The 27,998-nt window shown below is 41.6% G+C and overlaps 1 protein-coding gene across 2 annotated transcripts; it reads right to left on the reverse strand.

Moving 5' to 3' along the window:
• Window positions 1–713: 713 nt before the first annotated feature.
• On the reverse strand, window positions 714–27,998 carry IKBIP (IKBKB interacting protein). 2 transcript variants are annotated; one of them, XM_073621204.1, is made up of 3 exons: window positions 27,397–27,998; window positions 25,198–25,315; window positions 714–1,516 (listed from the first exon to the last, which is right to left on the reverse strand). In XM_073621204.1, the coding sequence occupies exons 1-3, from the start codon at window positions 27,615–27,617 to the stop codon at window positions 773–775; spliced, it is 1,083 nt and encodes a 360-aa protein (XP_073477305.1). In that variant the 5' UTR covers window positions 27,618–27,998; the 3' UTR covers window positions 714–772. The 2 variants fall into 2 exon arrangements, with proteins under 2 accessions (XP_073477305.1, XP_073477304.1); XM_073621203.1 differs by lacking the exon at window positions 714–1,516 and adding an exon at window positions 14,305–17,607.

Consider the following 27,998-nt stretch of genomic DNA (forward strand, 5'->3'; position numbering starts at 1 on the left):
AGGGGCTCCATATGGACAAGAATTTCTCTTCCTAATTTCTCATAGTCATAGAAAGGTTTTCCCATACATTGGATCTTATCAATTCATGCCAGGTTAATTTAACTGCGTATGTGGCTTGTACTTACATTCAGATATAAAAACCTCATAATAATAATTAGATTGGACAGTGAAGGAGCCTCTTGGTACTAACATGTTCCCTGTCAGCATATTTCCAGTGCTACCCTTCTCTTTTATAGTCTGTATCCTGCTGTAAAAGAGATTACACAAAGAAGAAAACAAGTCTCTCCTTTTTCTTCGATGCTCTGGGTTGTAGGTTGGCCCATGGCATTGTCACTTACAGTGCAGAACTGCTAGTCCTATATTGTGCATAGTGATGTCAGAGTGCGGCCAAAACAGAAAGCAGTAGAGGAAGCAGCTTCATGGGACCGATCACACAGAAAGAAGGAAGCATGTTGGTGCAAGGGATAAAATTTGTAAAACTGCATTTGAAGGTACCCTAGACAGAAATTACAATTTAATACGTGCAATGCGAGAGAAGCCCCACTGCAAGGGTAGTTTTGAATTTTCCCCGGAGTCCAGCATAATAAGGTTATATTAGACTGCTGTGCTGACTGTGGGCTGGTGCAAAAAGTGTAATTTACAAGGAAAATCCATACAAATCAATAAAACACAAAACTAAAGAAAGCTTATTTTAATTTTCTATAAAACATTACATAAATTGAACAACACAAGGCTCCAAAGCTATTCTTCACACATGATTTTTGTTAATGGCCTACACATTGCTTATTTTATCATTTAGAGCCAGAATTTCAGACTTAATCACAGTTAAGTTGTACATTTTGTCACTTAGCATATTAATATCGTTCTCTCTGTTCAGTAGATCAGCCGCCAATCTGCCAATTCTTAGCGACAGGTCGTTCAGCAAAGCTTCTAAACGAGCAAAGTCCTTCCTCAGAGTGAATACCTTGGGCTTTAACTCATTGGCAAAGTTAACTGCCTGCAAGACTTTTAGCCGGTCACTCTCTAGACTTAAGAGTTTATCTGAGTTGCTAGTAAAGTTTCCTCTAATCTCAGTTAATCTCAGTTTGATGAGGTCTATTCGGTTGGAATTTGTAGCCACTGAGTCCTTGAGTGAAGTGATTCGGTCAATGCTGTGTGCTAAAGCATCTCCGATAATCTGTGCTGTGTTTTTCTCTACCTTCTCCAACTTTTTTTCCAGATCACTGACTGAGTTTGTCAATAAGGCAACATCATCCTCCATGCCAGATACTCTCCTGACGTCTGTCTTCACAGTGGCGAGCTTGCCAGATACATCTTTGGCAATAGCTGCTGTGCTCTTTTCTATTTGGGAAACAACCAGTTCAAGGTTGGTTAAGTTGCCCTCTAGATGTCCCCTATTTCCAGAAATAGTGTTTGTCCATTGTTTCATATTGGCTATGTCATATTGAAGCTGCTCTAAGCGTTGTTGGAGCTGGAGGTCCTTTAGCTTTGTCACAGCCTGTGTGCTTTCTTCCAACTATGAAAAACAAAGATGAAATGTCAAATACACATATTAAAAATGTTACAAAGAACCCAAAAATTTAACATCAAATACAATACACACACTATATATAGCCAAAAGCATGTGAACACTCCTTCAAACTAAATACTGTGTGCTTCCTACTTGTACAATCGTTTAGAGTAGGCCCACTTCTATTCCAAAAGAAATAAGTAATTTGCTGCACTAACTGTGATAATGTGCAAAATGAACACTCAATTCAATGCAAAATCTAAAAAAAAAAAAAAAAAAAAAAAAATAAATATAATCTTAAAATCTGCTTTATATATGTGCAAACAATTAATAACTGTCCTAATCGAATACCAAAGCACCAATATGCTGTTATAAATAACGTGTTCAATCAAATCTTGTGATCACCACGTGGACTATCACCACAAGGAATGGACTCTTACGGAACGGATAGACCCTATTACAGTCAAATCAGCCTGTAAATGATCGTCTCATCATGGAGGGGTTCGACCCACCCTGCTTAGCTGGACTATTGTAGTGTCTCCCACTCTCCAGTGTATATTAAAATGAATGGCAACCATATATTTCAAGAGATCCACCATAAAATCAAAATGGGAGAGCCCACATAGTGTAAATCTGTATAAAACTTTTAATGCATTCAAAGCACATAAAACTAATCATATACTGACCACACAACAACGCTTTTAAATAAAAAAAAATTCCCAGGCAATATTGCAAATACTCTAAACAGTTACCAATCCAGACAGGCATGGCAACGTTACGTACGTTCGCTCCGCCCTACACTTTTCGCATTACTGATGTTATTGATTATGAACCTAATGACATCAGTTCTGACGAAACGCCTAGAGAGTTTTCTAAACTGTGTGATGGTCAGGTGTTCCCAAACATTTGTCCATATAAAGTATATTTAAAGTGCAACTCCAGCCCAAACCTTTTTCTCTAATTTTGGAGAAAGTAGTAAATGTTTAGAACTCAGTTGTCAGGTTTTTATGTCTTAGCCCTGGCTGAGAAAATTCACCTGCTCGATTCGTCTTGATAGCCATTGGAAGGAAAGTGATAGGTAATCTACATATTTAGAGTTTCAATTTTGCTGTATGAAATGTATTTCAAGTATAAATTCCATTCATTCCCCTGTGGCCAGTTCACACCAATGTGCTGCAGCTTAGAGTGTTTTTAAACTATAGGACATGCTGTACTGTTGCAAGTTAAAGTGACACTGTTAGAATCAAACTCTGAATAAAATGTCTCCCTAAAAACATAAAATAGTAAATAATTACTTTTAAGAAAAAAGTAATTAACTTTTTTTTTTTTTTTTTCTTAAAAATCGCCTCAGAAGACTCTGTAGAAGCCAACACTTTTGGGGGTGTCAGGGTTTTGGTCCTTAGTGGTTCCTCGCCCAGACTCCAATATCATACAGCTTCCATCATTTGAGCTGTGTTCAGCAACAAAGGAAGCAGGAGAGGTAAGCGGACCTCTACTTTAATAATATACAGTAATTAGGGGTCGACCGATATATCGGCCGGCCGATATATCGGCCGATATTTGGCGTTATTTACTTAATCGGCATCGGCCGATTGTGCTGATAAAAAAGGCCGATTGTAACTTCAGCCGTGACTTGCAAATGACTTCTGTAATAGAAGTTAATGCAAGTTGCCTTAAGTTATCTGTGAAGTTTTCTTCTCTCCTCCTCTGGGCAGCCTGCCAAGTCTGATAAGAAGATACATTGTATCTTTCAGGTTCTTTTTATCAATAGACTGAACTCCGTGGAGAAGTTTTCAGTTTAACCATTTAAAGACTAAATCTTTTCTGACACTTGTTGCTTACAAGTAAAAATCCAGTATTTTCTGCTAGAAAATCACTTGGAACCCCCAAACATTATATATATTTTTTTAGCAGAGACCCTAGGGAATAAAATGGTGATTGTTGCAATATTTTATGTCACACGGTATTTGCGCAGCGGTCTTTCAAACGCAATTAAAAAAAAAAAAATACAGTAATGAATTAAAAAAAAAACCTAAGCAGTAAAGTTAGCCCATTTTTTTTCGTCCAAAAGTTTTGATTACCTGTTTTTGTGTATTTAATATTTTAGTTTTTTTTTTTTTTTTTTTTTTTCGTTTTCTAAATTATACATACAAGTGAACTGATTGGAGGTTTGTTTTGTTTAATGTTTAAATGAAAAAAAATTTCTGTATTACTTAAGGTTGCTTTCACACTGGAGCAGGCATGCGTTGATGGTAAAACGCTGCTAGTTTTAGCGGCGCTTTACCGTCATTTTAGAGGCGCTATTCGGCTGCTAGCGGGGCGCTTATAACCCAGCTAGCGGCCGAGGAAGGGGTTAAATGCGCCCCTGAAGCACCGCTGCCAAAACGCTTTGCAGGCGCTTCGGCAGCGGTGCACATTCATTTCAATGGGCAGGAGTGGTGGAGGAGCGGTATTGCACCGCTCCAAAGATGCCATTTGCAGGACTTTTTTTACATCCTGCCAGCGCATCGCCTCAGTGTGAAAGCACTCGGGATATCACACTGAGACTGCAGGGGAGCCATTTTACAGGCACTTTACAGGCGCTATTTTTAGCCCAAAAGCGCCTGAAAAACGCCCCAGTGTAAAAATCTAACTGTTAGATTTTATGAGATGAAGGGAAAAAAGAAAAAAAAAAAAATCGGCCAAATATATCGGCCCAAAAAAATCGGCATCACATATCGGCCATCGGCCACCGCGATTTCTAAATATCGGCATCGGCATCGGCCAGAGAAAAACCCATATCGGTCGACCTCTAACAGTAATACAGCAGTACTAGAATCACTCTGTTATGCTCTGTTTAATAACCAAAGTAATTAAGAGAATGTTTAGTGTATTTTTTTGTGGAGTACAGATTTTTAGCTATTAAAAGTTTAAGTTTAGGCTAATGTAAGGGGTTCACTCCAAGTTTAGAGCTTTAACCACTTTAACCACTTCAGCCCCGGAAGGATTTACCCCCTTCCTGACCAGAGCACTTTTTACAATTTGGCACTGCGTCGCTTTAACTGCTAATTGCGCGGTCATGCAATGCTGTACCCAAACGAAATTTGCGTCCTTTTCTTCCCACAAATAGAGCTTTCTTTTGATGGTATTTGATCACCTCTACGGTTTTTATTTTTTGTGCTATAAACGGAAAAAGACCAAAAATTTTGAAAAAAAAAAAAAATGATATTTTCTACTTTTTGTTATAAAAAAAAAAATCCAATAAACTCAATTTTAGTCATACATTTAGGCCAAAATGTATTCAGCCACATGTCTTTGGTAAAAAAAATGTCAATAAGCGTATATTTATTGGTTTGCGCAAAAAGTTATAGCGTCTACAAACTAGGGTACATTTTCTGGAATTTAGACAGCTTTTAGTTTATGACTGCCCATGTCATTTCTTGAGGTGCTAAAATGGCAGGGCAGTACAAAACCCCCCCAAATGACCCCATTTTAGAAAGTAGACACCCCAAGGAAATTGCGGAGAAGCATGTTAAGCCCACTGAATATTATGTGGGACTTTTTGGGAGCCTAGCTGCATACGGGGCCCCGAAAACCAAGCACCGCCTTCAGAATTTCTAAGGGTGTAAATTTTTGATTTCACTCCTCACTACCTATCACAGTTTTGAAGGCCATAAAATGCCCAGATGGCACAAAACCCCCCCAAATGACCCCATTTTGGAAAGTAGACACCCCAAGCTATTTGCTGAGAGGCATGTTGAGTCCATGGAATATTTTATATTTTGACACAAGTTGCGGGAAAGTGACAATTTTTTTTTTTTTTTTTTGCACACAAAGTGGTCACTAAATGATATATTGCTCACACTGGCCATGGGCATATGTGGAATTGCACCCCAAAATACATTTAGCTGCTTCTCCTGAGTATGGGGATACCACATGTGTGGGACTTTTTGGAAGCCTAGCCGCGTACGGGGCCCCGAAAACCAATCACCGCCTTCAGGATTTCTAAGGGCATAAATTTTTGATTTCATTCTTCACTGCCTATCACTGTTTCGGAGGCCATGGAATGCCCAGGTGGCACAACCCCCCCCCCAAATGACCCCATTTTGGAAAGTAGACACCCCAAGCTATTTGCTGAGAGGCATGGTGAATATTTTGCAGCTCTCATTTGTTTTTGAAAATAAAGAAAGACAAGAAAAAACATTTTTTTTTCTTTTTTCAATTTTCAAAACTTTGTGACAAAAAGTGAGGTCTGCAAAATACTCACTATACCTCTCAGAAAATAGCTTGGAGTGTCTACTTTCCAAAATAGGGTCATTTGGGGGGGTTTTGTGGCACCTGGGCATTCCATGGCCTCCGAAACTGTGATAGGCAGTGAAGAGTGAAATCAAAAATTTACGCCCTTAGAAAAGCCTGAAGGCGGTGCTTGGTTTTCGGGGTCCCGTACGCGGATAGGCTCCCAAAAAGTCTCACACATGTGGTATCCCCGTACTCAGGAGAAGCAACAGAATGTATTTTGAGGTGTAATTTCACATATTCCCATGGCATGTTTGAGCAATATATCATTTAGTGACAACTTTGTGCAAAAAAAAGGTGTCTATTTCCCGCAACTTGTGTCACAATATAAAATATTCCATGGACTCGACATGCCTCTCAGCAGATAGCTTGGGGTGTCTACTTTCCAAAATGGGGTCACTTGGGGGGTCTTGAACTGTCCTGGCATTTTATGCACAACATTTAGAATCTTATGTCACACATTACCCACTCTTCTAACCACTTGAAGACAAAGCCCTGACACTTTTTGCTTACATGAAAAAATTATTTTTTTTATGCAAGAAAATTACTTTGAACCCCCAAACATTATATATTTTTTTAAAGCAAATGCCCTACAGATTAAAATGGTGGGCGTTTCATTTTTTTGTTCACACAGTATTTGCACAGCGATTTTTCAAACGCATTTTTTTGGGAAAAAAAACACACTTTTTAAAATTTTAATTCACTAAAAACACACTATATTGCCCAAATGTTTGAAGAAATAAAAAAGATGATCTTAGGCCGAGTACATGGATACCAAACATGACATGCTTTAAAATTGCGCACAAACGTGCAGTGGCAACAAAATAAATACATTTTTAAAAGCCTTTAAAAGCCTTTACAGGTTACCACTTTAGATTTACAGAGGAGGTCTACTGCTAAAATTACTGCCCTCAATCTGACCTTCGCGGTGATACCTCACATGCATGGTGCAATTGCTGTTTACATTTGACGCCAGACCGACGCTTGCGTTCACCTTAGCGCGAGAGCAGGGGGGGACAGGGGTGCTTTTTTTTTTTTTTTTTTTTTTCCTTTCTTTATTATTTTTTTGCTTTTTTATCTTATTTTTAAACTGTTCCTTTCATTTTTTTTTTTTTTTAATCATTTTTATTGTTATCTCAGGGAATGTAAATATCCCCCATGATAGCAATAGGTAGTGACAGGTACTCTTTTTTTTAAAAATTGGGGTCTATTAGACCCTAGATCTCTCCTCTGCCCTCAAAGCATCTGACCACACCAAGATCGGTGTGATAAAATGCTTTCCCAATTTCCCAATGGCACTGTTTACATCCGGCGAAATCTAAGTCATGAAATGCTTGTAGCTTCTGGTTTCTTAGGCAATAGAGATGTTTGGAGCCATTCTGGTCTCTGATCAGCTCTATGGTCAGCTGGCTGAATCACCGGCTGCATTCTCAGGTTCCCTGTTGAGACAGGAGAGCCAGAGAAAAACACGGAAGATGGTGGGGGGGGGGGGGCATTCCCTTCCACTGCTTATAAAAGCAGTCTAGAGGGTAATTAGCCACTAGGATTGCTTTTACATGAAAGCCGACCGCTGGCTGAAAAGAATGATACCGAGATGATACCTAAACCTGCAGGCATCATTCTGGTATAATCACTCAAAGTCGTGAATGGCGTACCTGAAGACAAAAAAAATGGTTAACAATAAAACACAGTAAACGGTAAAGTATAAAAAATTACATACCTGAAAAGCAAACATGTTAAAACATAATAACAATAAAACATTGCAGAATAGAATACAGTAAAAAAGAGCAGAACAATAGAGAGAGAATAGAGATAGAGAGAATAAAACGACAACTATTTTTTTTATTTTATATATTTTTTGGGGTTTTTTTACATTTTTTTTTTTTTTTTTACACTTTTACACTGTAACCGGTTCCAGGTTCGGGTCTCTCAAAATGCGATGGCATCTTGGGAGACCCTGTGAAAGTGTGCCTAGTCTGTGCAATGCTGTACCCTACGCTAATACTCAACTAGTGTATGGTAGCGTTCAAAACATTCACCAATGCAAAGACCAGGATTATCAGGACAGGAGGGACAATAATAGTGGGTGTCACGCCTATATCCGCGCTTGCTGCAGACACAACATCTTTTTTGGGGGGGGGGGGTTCGTTGGGTAGGGGTACTCGGGAGGACATAAAGAAAATGCCTCTCATGCAGCCAACTGCATTTGGTTGGAGATGTGAATGGGGGAAGTACGGGCGCTGCAGAAATGGTGGGTTCCCAATTATTAGGATTGGTGAATGCAGCAGGAAGGGCATTATGGGCACGACGGGCCTGTTTGTCTTCTTCTTGGTGGCAGCGGGACACTATTTGTGCTTGCCACCTCACCAGCTTGAACTGCATTTATGGGACTCGCCATGTCACCAAGTGTTACTGCAGTGCTGGTTTGACTACGACCGGGGTGTACTAGGCCGCTGGTGCTTGCCAGTTCACCAAAACGCTACCAAAAAAACTGTTAGCGATTGCAGGGATCAGGCCTTACTCTGCAAACGCTGCAGTTATGCGTTTAGTGTTTTGTAAGTGACAGTGATCGATCGATACTGCACTTGGGTGGGCTGGGCGGAGGGGCAAAACGCAGGTGCTAGCAGGTATCTGGGCTGATCCCGCTAACACTGCATTTTTGGGAACCCTAAACTGCTGGGGACGCTAGTATAGATCTGATCGGATCAGATATTGATCCGTTCAGATACTATACCACTAAGGGAAGTGTACGGAGCGTGGGCGTTAGCGGTACTGGCGCTAACCTGATGCTGCCTGGGGCGACGCAGACCCTATCTGACCCTAAAACATAAGTTATATCATTGCCGGGCGATCAGGGGGCTAAACCTTTATTCGGTAATAAACGGCGGGTGCCCTGACACTATAAAAAATAAACGAACTAACCAGCGTCACCCGTAACAGTTATACGGTGATCACTGGTGAAAGGGTTAACTAGGGGGCAATCAAGGGGTTAAAACCTTTATTCAGTAGTATATGGGGGTCCCTGACGCTATAAAACGCTGACGGCGAACCTAAATATTTTACCTCCCTAACTAGCGTCACCAGTGACACCAATACAGCGATCAGAAAAATGATCGCTTAGTGACACTGGCGACGGGGGGTGATCAAGGGGTTAAAACTTTATTAGGGGGGGTTAGGGGAGTACCCTAGACCTAAAAGGGGGCTAACACTAACTGCCCTACCACACTAACTGTCACAAACTGACACCAATGCAGTAATCAGAAAAAAAAAAAAAAAACAAAACTGCTTGTGTCAGTGTGACGGGGGGGGGGGGGGGGGGGGGGGGGTGTAATGTATGCCTGGCATGTTCTACTGTGTGTATGTGTTTTACACTCACTCGGATGTCTTCTCTCCTCGGCACCGGAACGGAAGATACCGAGCCGAGGAGAGATGACATAATTTCCTCTGCTGCTGTTTACTATACAGCAGCAGAGGAAAAATCTGATTGGATGGGAGCGATCGCGAGGGGGGGACCACGAATGGATGGTCTCCCCCTCACCTCTGATCGCTGCCAGACAGAAGACGACCGCCTCGGACCCCCCACCTGCGGGAGGCAGATCACGTACCAGGTACGTGATTTTGCCTGCCTGTGCCATTCTGCCGCAGTAAATCTGCGTTAGGCGGTCGGCAAGTGGTTAATACAGGGCATTTTCACCCCTTCCTGACCAGGCCAATTTTCACCTTTCAGCGCTGTAACATTTTGAATGACAATTGCACGGTCATGCAACACTGTACCGCAATGAAATTTTGATAATTTTTTTTCACACAAATAGAGCTTTCTTTTGGTATTATTTGATCACCTCTGTGGTTTTATTTTTTGCGCTATAAACAAAAAAAGCGACAATTTTGAAAAAAAACAAAAAAAAAACAAAAAAAAAACAAAAAACACAATATTTTTTACTTTTTGTTATAATAAATGTACCCAAGATAAAAAAAAAAAAAAAAAAATGTTTTCCTCAGTTTAGGGCGGTATGTATTCTACATATATTTGGGGAGGAAAAAATAGCGTATATTGATTGGTTTGCGCAAAAGTTATAGCGCATACAAAATAGCTTATTGATTTATAGCATTTTTATTTTTATTATTATTATTTTTTTACTAGTAATGGCTGCGATCTTTATCGGGACTGCAACATTGCGGCGGACAGATTGGACACTTCTGACACTATTTTGGGACCACTGACATTTATACAGTGATCAGTGCTATAAATATGCACTGATTACTGTATAAATGTCACTGGCAGGGAAGGGGTTAAATGTGTTCCCTAGGTGTGTTCTAACTGTGGGGGGGATGGGACTGACTAAGGGAGGAGACCGATTGGTGTTCCTATATACTAGGAACATACGATCGGTCTTCTCTCCCCTGACAGGATGTGGATCTGTGTGTTTACACACACACACACACAGATCCACGTTCCTGCTCTGTCAGGAGCAATGGCGGGTGCCTGGCAGACATCGCGGTCACCAGACACGTGCATCAGCTCTGAGTGATGTGGCGGGGCGCGTGTACACCCCCTATACCCACGGAAAGCCGAACCTGTCATTTGACGCCCGCCCGGATGGGAGAGCCACTCTGCGGGCATCATATTACTATAGGCGGGATGGCAAGTGGTTAAGGACATCACCACTTGATTTTCCTTCGTTTATGGGTTTTGCCCATTTTTATTCAAATGAAAGTTCAACAAATACAGTAGATTCCCTCGCAGGGCTATTCAGCATTCCAGTTTTGCTACAGAAATAAACAACATTCATTTCTTATGGTCACTTGATGACCAGGAGGCTGAAGTACCTCCTCGAATCCTGGAAACAAAGTCTTATGGTCACTTGCTGGCCAGGGCCATCTGGTGAGCGCAATTTGTTGTCACTTTGGGTGAAAAGTCATGAATATTATTATTTGGAACACGGATTTTAATTTCTCACATGGTGTTGGAGTGGAATCATCTAGAAAGAATTTGAGTGGTTTTGAACTTTTTATGATATATTTGTTTGAACTATCATAATTGTATTAAATAATTTTTCTGAGACATTTGCACATGTATAAAGTGAAGCCATTCACCGATACACAGTTTTGAATGTATACTTATCATTTGTATAAATCACTTTTTTGCACTTTAACGATTGCATTGGGAGAGCCCTTTACGACAGCATTTATTCGTCATTAGTCACTAATTTCAGGTGCAGCAACCCCCTTTTTTTTTTCCTTTTTTTGTTTTATTATTGGCGCTGGTTCCATTTATTTATTATTCATTGTTACAAGAGTAGTGACCGATATAGAAACGTAACTGTAGAAAAAGACAATGCGGTCTGTCAAATGAGCCTCTTTTTGATTAGTTTAATGTTTTTTTTTTTTTGTTTTTTTTTTTTTTTTTTTATTTAAAAGCAGGGTTTCGGGCACAATTTTTTTTTTAAATGATGTGGTGGAGTACCCAAAGGTTAAAGAAAAAAATCCTAGACATCTACTTTCTTCTTTCATGAAATCCTGGCAGCATCTTTGTTATAGGACAACTTTTTTAATGTGTGTTATTAAAACTATGTACATACAGGAAATAGGAGGACCTTACAGACAGTTTCGTTCTGACAGGGAGAGAACACAAGAAAACAATAAAATTATTACATGACTCGATCATAACAAACCAACCATACGCTAAGTAACCAATTAGTTTCTAACTTCAGCCTATTCAATTAAGCTTTGACAATAAAACCTAAAAATTGTTTTTGCACCAGTTTTAGTAAGTCTCCCCACAGAGTCCAGCGCTTGAAGAGATCCCCATTGAGATACAAAAAGGCAGTGAGTATTTTAGTTTGCCAACATCCACTTATTAATAAACTTTCTGTTTAGTTGGAATAGGAGACAGGTTTTAATAAATCAGAGAACACTCCAAGAAATTACATTTTAAGGATCATCACGTTTCACATTGAAACAATTTGAAACTGTTGTTGGTATATGGCACAATAGCGCACTCTACTGTTACAAACCAAACAAAGCAATTTTGGGATACTTGCCCAAATTTTTCAAGAGTTAACTTAGAAATAGGTCATGCGTAGTTATAGGTGTGACTGGGAAGAATTTCTAATATGTATCATACTGAATTATTTGGAAAAAGGCATGAAAATGACCCCCCCCCTTTTTAATTGCACTGTATACATCTAGATTACTCCCTAGCTCAACTCCAGCTAAATGTTTTTTTTTTTTTTTAACGGATAGTGTAGTGGAGGTTTTTACTGTCATGTTTCTGTCTGTCAGGATCTCCTGCTGTGTTACTCCCTCCCTCGTCAGTGCTTTAGGCCGGGTTCACATATGTGCAGATTGAACTTGGGTTTCCCCGCATCCAATTCGCATGGACAAGCGAGTGTGACCAGCTCTCAATGGAGCCGGTTCACACATGTCCGGGGCAGCCGCAATCTGGATTGAAAAAGTGCCCCTGTGTGTGTTTGGGTTCGGTTCAGGTGTAAATTCAGGCAAAAATTCAGCCCTGAATCGGTGAACAGACATGCACCAGACACCCACGAACCCACGGCCGCACATATGTGGACCCGGCCTCAATCAATATTGCTCAAGCTTTCTGAATGGCACAGCTGATTGGAGCACTGAGCAGGGGGTGTCTCAACAATGCTGGAGATCAAGATCAATGAGCTCTATGTTTAGCAGCAGCCTGGTTTTCTAGCGTGCTGCTTGCACAGAGAATTTAAACACTTACAGCAGCAAAGAGTAGCTTAAAAAAAAAAAAAAAGTCTATATACATTACCATTTTTTTGCAGCTTGACTGCACTAGAACAATAACATAAAAAAATTGGAGTATATTCCTTTTGCACACCATACTGGAATCAAGCATATGGAGAAGAGGGTGCTGCAACACTTCCTTACTGGTCATGGTGTATAACATGGGTAAAATAAGTTGTCAGCACACTGAGGAGCTCGTTTAAAATCCAAAGCTCTTCTTTATTGTTTGAATACATAAAAAGACGATATTTAAAGTCTGCGAAGGGACCCTTCATTAATCATTTGATATTAAAGTTTCAATTGTGCTTTAGAGGATGGGTACATATAACAGCGCACACTGATTTTTGTCAACCACACTATAAAATGTGGACAGCCAGCCCTGCCAAGGGTGCATCCTTATCTTTTAGAAGCTGGAAAACGATCAGGTGATTTTAGAAAAGTCAGCACTTCCCTCAATATGTACAGAACAGAAACAGGTAAGAATTTGCAGCTTTGGTATTAGCCTTGCAAAGTACATAGCTGCCATGGCGGGGATTATGTTTCGCTCCAATTTAAAAAAAAAAAAAAAAAAAAAAAAAAAAAACACACACCACAGCCTTGCAAATCAAATACGCATTATCTGTTTTGCCCTGAACATTTTACAGATTTATCCATGAATGAATAGATAAAGCAGTAAGCAATGGTGATTCAGCAATTGTGACAATCAAGCAGTTTTCTGCTTCCATGTCTTTAGAGCCATCAGAACAATGAAAGAAGATGGCGGACTGGTGAAGCTGTACTCTGCACAGGACACTTGGTTTGATAAATATGTTCATATGTGTCAGGCTGAGTTTGAAAACTTTGGCAAGGTTGAGTGTTAGAGTTACCCACTTGTCCTCAGCTGTGTTTCCTATGAGAAGAATGGGATGTTTTTCTTAGTAATTCTGCCTGTCTGTCATTTTGCCCTTGAGCTATTTTTATGATGAGAGTTTGTTAGTTTGGAGACAAGCCAGAAAACCAGTGTATGACCAGAGGGATTATCTCAAACAACAATCAGAATAAAACAGCTTCTGGTGCAGATCTGTGTATTCCTGGGGACAATCCTATCCCTGGAATCTGACGCAGATTTTCCTTTGTGTTGTGTGAGACTAGAATCATACTCCTGCACTTTTAATTAAATGCAAAGTGCATGTCCTCCTATTTTTCATGCCCACTGCCTTTTCTTCAAAATCCCCAAATTATTCTTCATGCTGCAGCCCTACCGTTCACATCATCCTCCAGTTCTGAGGCTCCTCTTCCAGGGTGAATGACAGCCATCGTAATTTAACCCATTTCCTGTGATCCCAAGGCATCATGGACATACCTTCTGGGGTTGCGTCATCACAATGGCCCGGGCTGGCAGGAGAGTTGAGGGCTGCGCACTTGCCCGCCACAACCCAATACATTCCTATGGTTAAAACCACATTCTGCTCAACAGGTCATACATCAAAATGGATTGAGCCATGCCGCTCAATTGGAAGAGGAGCCAGCAGGGATCTTTTAACTTCAAAGAAAGTGCAGCGCTGGGGCAAGGCCGCACAGAAAGCTTGCATTAATAGGGAGGAAGGTAAGTATTTAACATGGCAGGCTACCAAGTAAACTTGGTAACTAAAAAAAAAAAATGCCAATACTCAAGTAGCCAATATCTGAGACAAAACTGGAGTGATATGACGCAGAGATAACCAGTAAATGTTAAAAACATTTTTTTACTTATATAGACTAATAATAATTTCCCTGAAAAACACAAGTCAATGTAATTTATTGAAAACATAAAAATGTTTTACCTTATACATAAAATGCTCAATTACTTATCTAGGCATGTGAATACAATTACAATTGTGCACGTAGATTCTTAATACACTATGCAATGATGTTCTCTACAGCAGCCAGCCAGGTTTTGGCTTTCAACTTTTAACCAACAATTTGCTTTTGAGAAATCAAATGTTTAGGTGTACATTTCAGGTATTAGCTAGGTCTGTAGTAGCCTTTATTTGCTCTCTCTTGGTATGGTGACTGTAACATTACCATTTCGCTTTCTAAAGGGTGTGGCTGTACTGGGAATCTCTCATCAGTGCCATCCCTGACACCTAAAACGCAGATTATGATTTAACTTGCCAGCAATTAAGTAAAACGAACTGCTTAAAAACAGAATTGGTGCTTACTCCGCCATCTAATAATAAATTCAACTTCGCAGAATCAACAGCTTCATAGAACACTGAAGCATTCACATCCTTATCTGATTATGAAGTATTTTGAACATAATCTCTTTAATTTAGTCAAGGAAACTAGGGCCACAAATAAATCAAAAGCCAAATACCCTTTTATGTGGACCTGAATGAAAAAAGTGAAGACTTGCTATGGTATAGAAAACATTTGGAAATTAGAATTGTGTCTGGGCAGTACCTTGGAAAAACTAAAAAAATACTGTAAATTGATCTTTTTTAAATTGCTCTTATATATAGCAGAACACTTTTAGTTACTAGACACGCCTGTACCTCTCATAGCTGTATGCCTGCAGTGTGAGCTTCTCTAAGCTTCTGCTGCCAATGACGGCTAATCTCACTATTTTTGGAGTGAGATTTGGTAGATGTCAATACTGTGCTGCTGTTTTCCCTGCTGAAGAGGAAGCTTCACCTTAGGACCTACAGTGCAAGGACCTTCCTGCTTCTGCTTTTTCCCTTTTGTGAATCTTCCATCTTTCTTGCTGATTTCTGATCAATCATTACCTTAGCAATCATCAGATAAGGAGTCTTTAGCGGACAGCTCTGATATGAAAAAGCAAAGCCCTGCCTCTATCAAAATGGTCACCTGTACACAGAGACAGTGCGGAACCATGCTGCAGTCAGTAATAAGGAAAAGATCTGACCATAGAAAATAATGAGGACTAGTTCTAGGACTCCTGCTTGCCTTTTTTATGCAAACATTCTACAGTTCTGGTTCCTTTTTACTAATATGTTTTCAGGCTTCAAAGGGGAATAAACATACAAACTCCAAGCATATAGTTGTTGCTGGATTTACCTAAGCTCTAGACCCCAGCTCCTTCCCCGTGAAAGCAAAGAGGTCTGACTCTTTCCAGCACCCTGCAATACAATACTACTGTAAATAATCTAAAGATTTGCTCCTTGCGCGCCCCCCCCCCCCCCCAAACACACACAAACCAAGGTTCCAATGGAACAGTGAACATTAAGTCTGTACAATGCAGTGACTAGTATAATTTATAAGCAACTATATTGCTGTAGTATGTGACTCGCTAAGACATTTGGATAATTACTTGCTATGCCCCCAGTGCACAGGTGTGTCATTGAAAGCATATTAACACTGTATATTGTACTTTGGTAATGGGTACTATTTACCTTGTACTAGGCCAGTACCATCTATGTCATACATAAAAGTGTGTACACTGCCTAATTATGATATTGATACATGTATAAAATGGAGACTAAGGACTTGTTTACACTTTACGTTGCCATCTATAATGCGTTCTTTTGATACCTCAATGTGTGGCCTAACTCTGTGAAGACCACACCACTGCATCGTAGCCACATGCATTGTATGCGGTTGCAAAGCAGTTGCAGCATGGCCCCGTTTTCTTGAATGGGTTGTGTTCGGCGATGGTACTAACTGCCGTACGTGACAAGGGTTTAATTTCTACCACAGAAGCAAGGCATCACAGCCATGCCAGTGTGTACAACCTCATCTGGCTTCCTTTGCAGCTTAAAGGGGAAGGTAAAACTGTGGCTCAACCATCTATTTTTACCACCTCATGGACCGCAAGTGTAAACAAGACCATAATACAAAATAAGAGGTTTCCTTGTATTTTATTTTGTGCCCTAAAAAACATCTCCAGGGCAGATGTATAACAAAGGATGGGTAGCAGAGGCCATTGCCCAGGGTACAAAGGGTAAAGTATTTTAGTTTTAAATGCCTGATGTCTGGGAATATGGCTGACAATTAAACTCTTAGAACTATTATATATTTATCATAGCTGCAGATGCCTTGGGTAATTTACCAAGAAAATTAGGCACAGAAAAATGTAAATGGTCTCAACATTATTAAAATTGGGTGTACCTAAAAAGTTTGGATCGTAGGGGGTATTATTAAAATCTATCCTTAGGGAGACAACTCCCTGCTTACCCCCGTACCAGGTCTAAGCAAATGTAAACCACATTTGCTGTATTTTACCCATAAAATAGGTATGCGTCAAAAAGTGGCCATGTAAAACCTTTCCTATTAGAAAAAGTTCAGTCACTTGATTGTTTCTCCGACTCTGACTCTTTATTCACTGAAGATAACGTTTCTGTCTTCTCTTTCAAAACTGAGATTTCATTTTGCAGTTTTATGATACCGTTATCATACTGCATACTCTCCAGAGCATGTTGGATCTCTAAAGTCTCTGAGATTATTTTCAACAACGTGTCCTCTGTATTAAACACCTGTACAGTCAACTCATTAATCCTTTTGTCAAAGTCAAGCATCTCGTTGGAGACCTTTAGTAGATTGCGCACAGCGTTGTCAATAACTGGCAAATTGTCAATGCACTCTGTTAGTTTTGGCTCAAACTGGACTATGTTCTTCTGAACTTCTTGGTTCATGTTGGCCAACTCGTTCTGCTGCTTTATCAGATCCTCAATAGCCTTGGCATCGTAGTCCAAAATGTCAGAGATACGTTGAAGATCTTCATCTTCTTGTTTTCTCACAGTTCTAAAATTCCTGGGTGTACTATCTTCAAACTCTTTAAGCTTCTCGGAAAGAACTTTTAGGGTCTGGTCAGCCGAGTTAATCTTTGAAGTCATCTGCTGATGGAATGACTTGGTCTCAGATTTTACAGAGTTAGTTTCCAGGTTCATTTCATCTAGGTTTCTCTTCCATGTATCTGTGACATTTTGGAACTTAATGTTGACATTCTGCATCATTTTGGAAAGTGCCTGCTCATTGGTTTGAATGTGATCAATGTCATTATGGAGGCTAGATATTTGTTGATGTAAGTGGTTTACTAGGAAAGATGATGCTGTAGCTTCTGCTAGGGAGTTGTCTGTGGATGCGAGCTGCAAGAGAATGCCCATGTGCTTTAGTGGACACAAATGACTGTTTAAAAAGAATTCAAAAGCGAAAGAGGGTTGTTGAAAGAAAGTCAAATGTAAATACAAGTGGGATATATTACATTTAGTAATAAAATTGTGGCCAAGCTATGAAAAGGAAGATTCCAGCTTAAAGTGGGTTTGCAAACAATTAAAGCCTTGTTCACGTACTTAAAGTGACACTAATGTCTTGTTTTTATGTTGTTTAAAAATAACAAACATGTCATACTTACCTGCTGTGTGCAGTGGTTTTGCACAGAGCAGTCCAGATCCTCCTATTTTCAGGTACCTCGCCGGCGCTCCTGGCCCCTCCCCCCTACAGAGTGGCCCCACAGTAGGCAGCTTGCTATGGGGGCACCCGAGCTGGGCCACTGCTCTGTGTGTCCATTCTCTCATTGGCTGACTTTGATTGGCAGCAGCAGGCGCCAATGGCGCCTGCTGTGTGTTTCAACCAATCAGAAGGCAGAGTCCTGGACAGCCACATCTCTAGTGCAACATCACTGGATCAAGATGGGCTCAGGTGAGTATTAGGGGGGCTGCTGCACACAGAAAGTTTTTTATCTTAATGCATAGAATGCATTAAGATAAAAACCTTCTGCCTTTAGAACCACTTTAAGTGTATGCCCATGCAAGGGCTGTGTTTACCCACACAGGGATGCACAGGTATTCCATGCATCATTGTGCAGGCAGTCCTATTCATGTCAATTGAGATGCAGTGACTGCACAGACAAAGCCGCTGGTCCAAATTTGACACCACGTGGATGTGGGAGCAGGTCCCCAGACAGTGTGTCTAAAAGAAAACAAGGACAGAGGGCGCGCCAGCCTTGCGCATTACCTTTGCAACACAGGAAATTTATTTTAAAATATACTCAAAAACGAGGGTTAAAATCAAACAGACAATCAACATTGGCCTCATCCAACAGGGTCTGCTGACCAGTAGACTTGGGTGGGATGTGAAAGTTCAAAGTGAGCTGATGTGTTTCGAGGGTGACCCCTCTTCCCTAGAGCTCTAAGGAAGAGGGGTCACCCACGAAACATGTCAGCTCACTTTGGACTTTCACATCCCACCCAAGTCTAATGGTCAGCAGACCCTGTTGGATGAGGCCAATGTTGGGCTTTGCATTTTACTGTTTGATTTTAACACTCGTTTGTGAGTATATTTCTATATTTTTAAATACATTTCCTGTGTTGCAAAGGTAATGCGCAAGGCTGGTGCGCCCTCTGTCCTTGTTTTCTTTTAGATCTATTTCTGGGTTCCCCTGACCTGATGAGAGTGGCAGCACAGCTGATGCAGTCGCGTGTCTTGTGAAGATTGTTCCAATCTGTTCTTCCATTTACCCTACTGCCATCTTTCGAGCGAAGGAGCAGTTTTTATTTTGCCCCAGACAATGTGAGCTCAGGAACACACAGCTGTCAGATTAGGAGCAGTAGCTGTGTCAATGTAACTGCTGCAGAACCAAAGATTACAGCGCACACATACAAAAATGACATTTAAAATTAAAATGTCATTTTTGTATTTGTGCGCTGTAATCTTTTGTTGTTTGTATGGTCTTATGGCTGCACCATCTTTAATGCATTTTTTAGGGTGTGCTCCCCCCCCCCCCCCCAAATCTTTGTTTGTCCATGTAACTTCTGCATCCCAAAAGAACATCTGTGGGACTACCTGCGTGGAGGTGCATGGAACACCTGTGCATCACTGTGCGAGCAAACACTGCTCTTGCATGGGCTTGCGTTTAAAGCCATGCATGGTGGTGGGGATGCTTGAGTTAATTCACACAACGTGCGGTGACAGAGGTTTTACTGCAATGTAAAACGTCTGTCACCACAAGGACACAACTGTATTCTATGTGTGTCATTTACACTGCAACACAGCCAATTGTTGCGCTGCAGCATGCTACGGTAAAATGCAGATATGCTGCATTTAATTGCAGCGTACCGTGCCAAACGAAGTGTACATTTTATACACTTCAAATAAAGTTTGTAAGAAACAAAACAAGACAAGAGGAACTGTGTGATGTGCTGAATTGCACAACACAGTGCTCCCTACCGAAGCCGGGAATGGACAGCTACTGGAGCAGTGATGTGCTTCGGCAGTTATCCATTACCATGTGAATTCCTGCTGTGTGCCTCGGGTCAGGTCCTAACAGGCCCTCTGCAGCCCGGGGGTTGGGGACTTCTGTGGCAGCAAGATAGAACTTCAGAACCTAAAAAAACTGTAAAAAAAAAACAAAAAATATCCTAACCAGCACACTGATTGAGTACTGCTTTAGGAAAGATCATATCAAAGCTATACTGTCAGTGCTGTGGCTCTCCATACTTGCAGCTATTCATGCTACTGGGAAGCCATTTTGAAATAACAGATGGAAGGTCCTAGCTTTTTTTTTCCCCCATTTTGGATACAGTAAGGGAGGGGTATAACCCCTGTCAGATTTCTTTTTTTGCCATCTGTGTCCCATTGCAGAGATTTCCTTCACTTCCTGTCCCATAGCCAAACAGGAAGCGAGAGGAAATTTCTGCACATTAAGGGAACTCATGAGGTTCACCAGAACTTTCACTTTTAAAGCTAATGGTAAACAGGACAAATAGAGAGGGAGAATCTCCCTAATGGGAGCGCAGACAGCAATAAAAACCGAGAAGCCTTCTAATCCATCTCTACCCTATCCAAAAGAATAACGTTTTGCCTTTAGTTATACTTTCAGTTAACCAATCATGTGAAAAGCAAATTCCTATTTGCTTATTTCATTTGAATAAGACTGGATAATAAAAGTGACAATTCACACACTTTAGTGTGAAAATTCTCAACTTCATTATGTCTGAGCCTCCAGCAAAGAAAATAATGATCAGCACAGTAGCAACATCACCAAACCTAACTCCCAATTGCCTAGAACTAGAAGTTAGAGGTAGCAGTGCCTTAGACCTAACACAGCAGCTTACCAGGAGTACCTAGGATGCACCATCACATACAAGAAAGTGCACTATTTTTAAGAAGAATTCAATAATTCAAAAAAGTGGATTTTTCAGGGCTCCATTTAGACCGGGGTCTCCAGACTTTCTAAGTAAAGGGCCAGTTTACTGTCCTTCAAGATTTAGGGGGGCCAGACTGTGGCCAGTGGAAGAAAAAAATGCCCCTGCAACAGTGCTTGATTATTGTTGTAACAGGAGGAATAGTGCCCCATTGTTGGTATTAATGGGAAGAATAGTGTCCCAATGATGGTGTCAGTAGGAGGAATGATGCCTAATTATTGGTGTTAATTGGTGGAATGGAGCCCTGAGGGCCAGATAAAGGCAAGCAAAGGGCAACATCAGTTTGGAGACCACTGGTTTACACAGATGTTTCCTATAACATAGCAAATCTTAACTTTTTGAGTTTAGATCCACTTTAAGCAATGAAAAACCACAAAAAAAAGATACCCGCAGAATTGAATTATAAGACAGATGGTTTCAGCATTACTACAAGATAAGCTGCAAAGAGTAAGCAAAGGGCAGGAAAGGACGAGGCAGGTAATCTCCTTATAAAAGTCGGTCTATTTAATTTATAGATGTTATCATGGGCTTTGTACGGCATAGGGGAATGGGATGCAATGGAAAACATCTATAAAGCAATACAAAATTGGGTTCTGAGTGGACCTGGATCTCAATATTATTTAGATTCTTAAACTAGCGAAGATATTATGAATTTCAAACATTTTTTTTTTGGTCCGTGCGTTTGTCCTGATAAATGTAAATTATATTTTTGTTGTATCTGCTAGACTTGGAAAAAAAAGGGAGATTTAAACCAAGTTAACTATCAACCTTTAAGGCCCATTTAGATCTATGTGTGAGCATAAAGGTACATTTTTTGTAGTTTTAGGCAGGTGCATTGTCATGTGGCAATATGCATCTCTTTTGTGTGTTGGCATGAGTTTTGACACACTTTTTCATTTTGCGTTTTTGAATTTAGTATTTGGAATGGATAGGGTTAACCACCATCGGCCAAGGCTTGTTAATTAATACTTGTTCCCAACATATTTTATGTGCATTTTGATGTGCTGCCATTGACTTCTAGGGGCCTCCCAATGCATTAAAATGCAGAAATGCATTTGAGTTAATTTTCAAAACACACTGCAGCCAGATGGTAACAGACACTATCTTTAGTATGAAGAACCATAACATGTGTTTTAGCAAAGGCGTAACCAGAACCTTCAGGGCCCTGGTGCAAGAAACCACGATGGACCCCCCCCGCCCTCACACTTCCATCCGAGCCCCAGGCTTCCAATTTTTGGATGATGTCCATGGACATCCTCCCAGAACCCTGCCTCCTGCGTGCCCCCTGGGACGTGCATCCAGCGTAATCACAGCGGCCCTTTACCATGTGATCAGCTGCCCTTTCTTCCCACCCTGTGTCTGTGTGAGGAAAGTAGAGCTGTTAATCATCAAGAATGTCAGTAAAAAGTTTACACTGATGATCAGTGCCCTGATCATCAGTTCCACCTATCAGTGCCCAACAATTGCACCTATCGGTGCCCATCAATTCTGCCTATCAGTGCCCATCAATTCCGCCTATCAGTGCCCATCAATTCCGCCTATCAGTGCCCATCAATGCCACCTATCAGTGCTCTTCAATGCTGCCTATTAGTGCCATCTATCAGTGCCCATCAATGCTGCCCAACAGCATCTAGTATTGCCAGCTATCAGTGCTCAATGTCCATCAGTGTCGCCTATCAGTGCACATCAGTGCCGCCTATTAGTTCTACCTATCAGTGCTCATCAATGCTGCCTATCAGCGCCCATCGATGCCACCTATCAGTGCTCAATGCCGCCTATCAGTATCGATCAGCGCCACCTATCAGTGCCCATCAATGTTGCCTATTGGTGACACCTATCAGTGCTCATCAATGCTGCCTATGAGTTCTGCCTATCCCTGCAACCTATCAGTGCAGCCTATGAGTTCTGCCTATCAGTGCTCATCAATGCCGTCTATGAGTTCTACCTATCAGTGCGCAGTGCCAACTATCAATGCCCATTAGTGCAGCCTAGGAATTCTGCCGATCAGTGCCCAGCAATGCTCATCCGTGCCACCTATCAGTGCCCATCAATGCCACCCATCAGTGCTCATCAATCCCACCTATTAGTGCAGCCTATCAATGCTCATCAATGCTGTCTGCCTCCTCCCACAGCTCTGAGCTGAGAGTGTCTCTCTCATACAGCTCAGAGCCGGTGTCTTGTCGAATAAGTTCCTTCGGCGGATAGGTTCCCCCCCTGTACGCCTGCGCAGTACGTACTACTGTCGGCCGCCGGAGATAGCCGAAGCTCAAACGCTTCAATCAGCTGTACACGGCGCCTGCGCTCTGGGTCCAGGTTCCTTCCCCACTATCCAAGTGGACCTAGAGGGGGAATCTAAAAGTGCCGAGCGCAGCGAGGCCGTGCCCGAAGCGTGGCGAGCGAAGCGAGCCTGCGAGGGGCCCTCTTACAGGTGCCGTGTACAGCTGATTTTCAGCTGTTCCGCTTCGGCTATTTCCGCCGCCTTCTACTGCGCATGCGCAGTAGAGGGGGGAACTAATCCGCCGAGCGGAACTTTCTCGGCAGAACACCGGCATTGACAGTTCTCTCTCCCCCTGCTTCCTCTCTCACACTGGATGGGAGAGGAGACAGCCGATCTGCTCCTTCTCCCCCCTCCCCTCTCCTGTGTGTACACTGTGAGATGTGAAGTACGAAGCTAACAAGCTCACACTTCCCGCAGAGCACACACAGGAGAGGGGAGGGGGGAGAAGAAGCAGATCGGCTGTCTCCTCTCCCATACTGTGCGAGAGAGGAAGGAGGGGGAGAGAGAGAGAGAGAGAGAAAACGGTCAATGCCAGCTCTGAGCTGTATGAGAGAGACACTCTCAGATCAGAGCCCTGGGACTAGCAACCCCGCTGGGCCGACGGAATGCAGGGGCCCGGTCGCAAGTGCTGTTGAGACCCTGGTAGTTCCGCCACTGTGTTTTAGTGCATTGGAAAGTGTGCATTGAAAAGTTTGTCCGGCTTCTATCAGACGTGCATGCTGGAAAACCAGCAGCCGACCGGCTCCTGTTTAGCGCTCTAAGCCAATGGAAGAAAGCACTGATCGGAGTGTTTTGGCTCGGCGTCCCCCTGTCAGAACACAACCGCTCTACAGGAAAAAAAAAAAAAAAAAAAAAAATCGCTGGACTAACAGATTTTCTACTAAGTGTGCACCCGGCTTAACCAAATGTGAACATTTAGAGCCAATCAAAGCTTGTAAAATATAAAAAATATAAAGTACAGTATATCTTAAGCCAATTTTTTATTTGTTTTGTATTCCTGTCTCTGTCCCTCCATAGAGGTTCATTCTCCCTATCTGTCCTGGTGATTGGTGACAGTTGGACAAAAAGAGAGGAAAAATCTTTTTTTAGTTGCCACCAGGATAAGAGTTGAGAGAAAACTGTGACCTCTGTATTCTAGGGACAACTGTCTAAGAGGTGATTCTTCTAAAGCAGGCCATAGGCAAGTCGAAAACCAAACAAAAATTCCTGGTCATTCGTTTTTGGTATCATTAGTATGCCAGCTGCGACACGCAATTTTCATGTCGCAATCAAAAGTGCCTGATCCAGCATGCTGGGATTTTTTTTTTTTTTTATGAAGCAAAATGATGGCACAATCGTATGCGCCATTTTCTTTTTTCGATCAACAAAACATTTGGTTTTCAACTTGTCTTTTGTCTGCCCTACTTTGGAGGAGTTTTCTGACTGGGGTTCCTCAATTAATCAAAAACTTGGCTTACACTTAAATAAAGATAGTGAGCATGCTTTTGTCAGTATATGGGGGAAAAAAAAGAAAATGAAACCCCAATAACCACAAAATTGTACTCAATAAATCTTTAAAAAAACTCTTAAGTACTTTTGTGAAAAAGTCATATAATTGCTATATAAACCATTTAGTAATTTAATGTTAATAAAATTCCACCCCCTGCTTACATGGGCAGCACAGTGGTGTAGTGGGTAGCACTATCGCCTAGCAGCAAAAAGGGTCGCTGGTTTAAATCCCAACCACAGCACTATCTGGCTGGAGTTTGCATGTACCTTCCTGTGCCTGCATGGGTTTCCTCCCACACCAGACATGCTGGTAGGTTAATTGGTTCCTGTCCAAATTGTCCCTAGTATGCGAGTTAGGGACCTTAGATTGTAAGCTCCTTGAGGGCAGCTATATATATAGCTATATCTATAGTACCTGAAATAAATAAAATATTTGGCAGACTGACATCTGCAAAGAGCTTAATGTCCACTCACAGGCATCCCCTGCAATAGACAGCAATTTTGCAGGAGATAATTTTTTATCCCCTTGCAGACATAAAAAGGGATGCCAAGGCTGCAGCATTTTTATTGCAATGTGGTGAATATTCAAGTGACAGAACCCCCCCCCCCCCCCACCATGACCACACACATTGCAGTCAAACTTTAGAAAAGCCACAGTAAAGCCTCCATTAGTATTTCCAGAACAAGCCCAGGTAAGGAGCTGCAAAAAAGTTTCTAAAATCTTTGCAATGTATGTTAGGAGATTTTATTTAAAATATGCAAAATACCTTCCCAAAAATGTCTCCAACTTTAGCTTCTAGGTCTTCTAGTGCAGATGATCGGGACTGCAGGGTCTGGTACTTCTGTTCAAGAAGGGTAAAGTTTTGCGATTGCTGAAATACCGTCCTAAAAAAAAAAAAAAAAAAAAATTGAAGAAAATGTTATTTTAATGTAACAAAGAATAATTATTAACCACATTGTAAATTCAATAATATAAAAGTGCTTTATCTTTTTGGGTGTATATGGCTCAAACAGACATACACATTATTATTATTATGCAGGATTTATATAGCTCCAACAGTTTGCGCAGCGCTTTACAACATCGGGGAAGACAGTACAATTACAATACAGGAGGGATCAGAGGGCCCTGCTCGTTAGAGCTTACAATCTAGAAGGGAGGGTCAAGTGGAACAAAGGGTAGTAGCTGTGGGGGATAATCAGATGGACAAAATGAAAATACAGTTGTTATGTGTGGGTAGGATAGGCTTCTATGAAGAGGAGGGTTTTCAGGGATCGTCTAAAAGCTAATAGAGTAGGAGATAGACTGACAGATTGGGGTAAGGAGTTCCATAGGCTTGGAGAGGCTCTGGAAAAGTCTTGGAAACGAGCATGGGAGGAGGTGATGAGAGACCTTCTGTCTACACATGTGGAAGAACTCTAGATAATATATGCTCTGTGTGGCTTTTACTCCTCCTCAGCACGGTGTAGCTCATTTTAGTTTCTGGCATATTGGGCTTTCATTCCTGAGAGGGAGCAATAAATCAGAAAGATCTCCAAAAGGAGACTTACTGCATTGTGACTCCGCTCAAGGACCTGCATTTTATAGCCCATTCATAAAATGCAGGCAGTGGTGTGAGGGCTGCAGGAGGTAACTGTGTATTCTCTACTTAGTGAAGTGGACAGAAACTCAGTGATTGGAGGAGAGGGCGGTCACCACAGGTCACATGATCAAGCCCTCCCTCCAGCAATTTTTTTTTTTTTTTACAATCATTTATTAAATAGTGCACCCCTGGCTTTGGAGGAACCATGTTTTATAAATATGCCATTTTTTTAAAGCAGGGGTTTATAAATGGACCTCAAAGCCCCCCTATAATAATACTGGAAGGAAGACTGCAGTTCAAACCTTCTTTACCCAAATCCTTAACACTTAGGGATCTATATATAAAAATATAAATAAACAAAAAACAGGAGTACTAGTCCTTGGATGAGGTTGCTTGATTATTTTCTTTTTTTCTGTCTCTTTTTCTTTTATTTTCACCTGGCAATCCTGCTAGTGACAGACTTCCTGTCCTAGGGTAACAACCCTCACTCACTAGACATACTGTATCTATTGAGAAGCAGGACTGTCATCCTAGGACAGGTCTACAGATCACCTCCTCTCCTCATCTAAATAACATTGGGAGGGTTTCTTTGGTCTACACAGATAACTGAGAACAATATAACCGGTAACAGTCAGCACAGGAAATTATCCACTTGCAAACTTTCTGGCAGGATCAACAGGTTTTTTTTTTTGTTTTGTTTTTTCCACTTATCGAATGGCTGTAACAAAGGATACTTCCAACAGTATATTTAACAGACCAAAGGGAGAAAATAGGAGATCATGGTCAGGGTTCACATGTGTGGCTATACTGCGATATGTTGCTATACTTTAACCCTCATAATGCTGAACCATGATGCAATTGTGTACATTGCATGTGTTTGTGGTATGACCCCATTCGTTTGAAAGGGTTGCATTTGAAAACTGTACTGCCTGCCGAATGCGACAAGCCATTTAACTTTTGTCATGGCCGCGAAGCAAAGCAGCATGGCCATATCATGGGTTCAGCTCTAAGGATGAGCTCAGGCGTGTTCGCAAACAGCGTGTGCAGAGCCCGCCAGGAAGTCGACACTGCGGAGCGCTAATCACAAGCAGTGAGACATTGTCCCAATGCGCGGCTGCAGAGATCGGGAAATGTCGCACTGCTTGTGATTAGCGCTCCCCAGTGCCGACTTCCTGGCGGGCTCTGCACGTGCTGTTTGCGAACACGCCTGAGCTCAACCTTATTCAGCTCTAAGGGACTGCACTAGTTTGTTAAGGTGGGGAGGGTCAAGGGGGAGATAGAATCGCAGCTTAACCACCTGCTTTTACTGCCCCCTGGCCACCCATATGAATGAAACATTTCAGTTTTAATTGGAGCAGAAAAAAATAAAGATTATGAAACACTCACCACGTCAAAGTCGCACAGAGCGCCAAACACAAGCAGCACAGCAGGGTCCTGACATCAGGGCACATTGACTGGCGTCCAGTCCCTAAAGAGGCGGCTGCCAGCTTTCCAGGATTGTCACCATTTGCCCGCGGTCCTACAGCAGTGCCGCTCCGCTGAGCATCCTTCACTTCCTTGGAGGACGGCAAGCCCCCTTTCTTCCTCTGCTTCACTTCACCAGACATCGTAAAACACCCCAACTGCTAACTATGCATAGAAAGTTATTAAATGTAATTAGATATAAAAAGAATTAAGATCTGTCCAGTGCTACGACAGCATTTTTACTAAATGCATTGTTTACATGCTCAGATGGTATGCTCTTAAAGGGGAATGGAGAGAAATTCCCAACCAAGCTACAAAAAAAGTTTTTCCAAAGTGAATTAACCTGGTAAAATGTAGCAGATTTGGGCTGGAAGCCTGCAATTCCCCAGCCAAGATTATTAACCCCTGATCTGCTCTCAGCCCCAGAGGCAGCAACCCCCCTCCCTGTCTATGTGGCAGCCAGAATGATCCTCACACTACACTGAGCAGCTGGATTTTGGGATAAGCCTGCTACGGTGGCAGGG

This window comes from Aquarana catesbeiana, linkage group LG03 (assembly GCF_042186555.1).
Source record: "Aquarana catesbeiana isolate 2022-GZ linkage group LG03, ASM4218655v1, whole genome shotgun sequence".
Classification (NCBI taxonomy): domain Eukaryota; kingdom Metazoa; phylum Chordata; class Amphibia; order Anura; family Ranidae; genus Aquarana; species Aquarana catesbeiana.

Excerpts from the sequence above, each read along its gene's own strand:
- IKBIP (XM_073621203.1), bottom strand. The coding sequence starts at position 27,617 with ATGTCTGGTGAAGTGAAGCAGAGGAAGAAAGGGGGCTTGCCGTCCTCC. Across the intron at positions 25,316-27,396 it reads CTCTGTGCGACTTTGACGTG|GACGGTATTTCAGCAATCGC; the intron begins GTGAGTGTTTCA and ends TTTTTTTTTTAG. Across the intron at positions 17,608-25,197 it reads TTGGAGACATTTTTGGGAAG|CTCGCATCCACAGACAACTC; the intron begins GTATTTTGCATA and ends ATTCTCTTGCAG.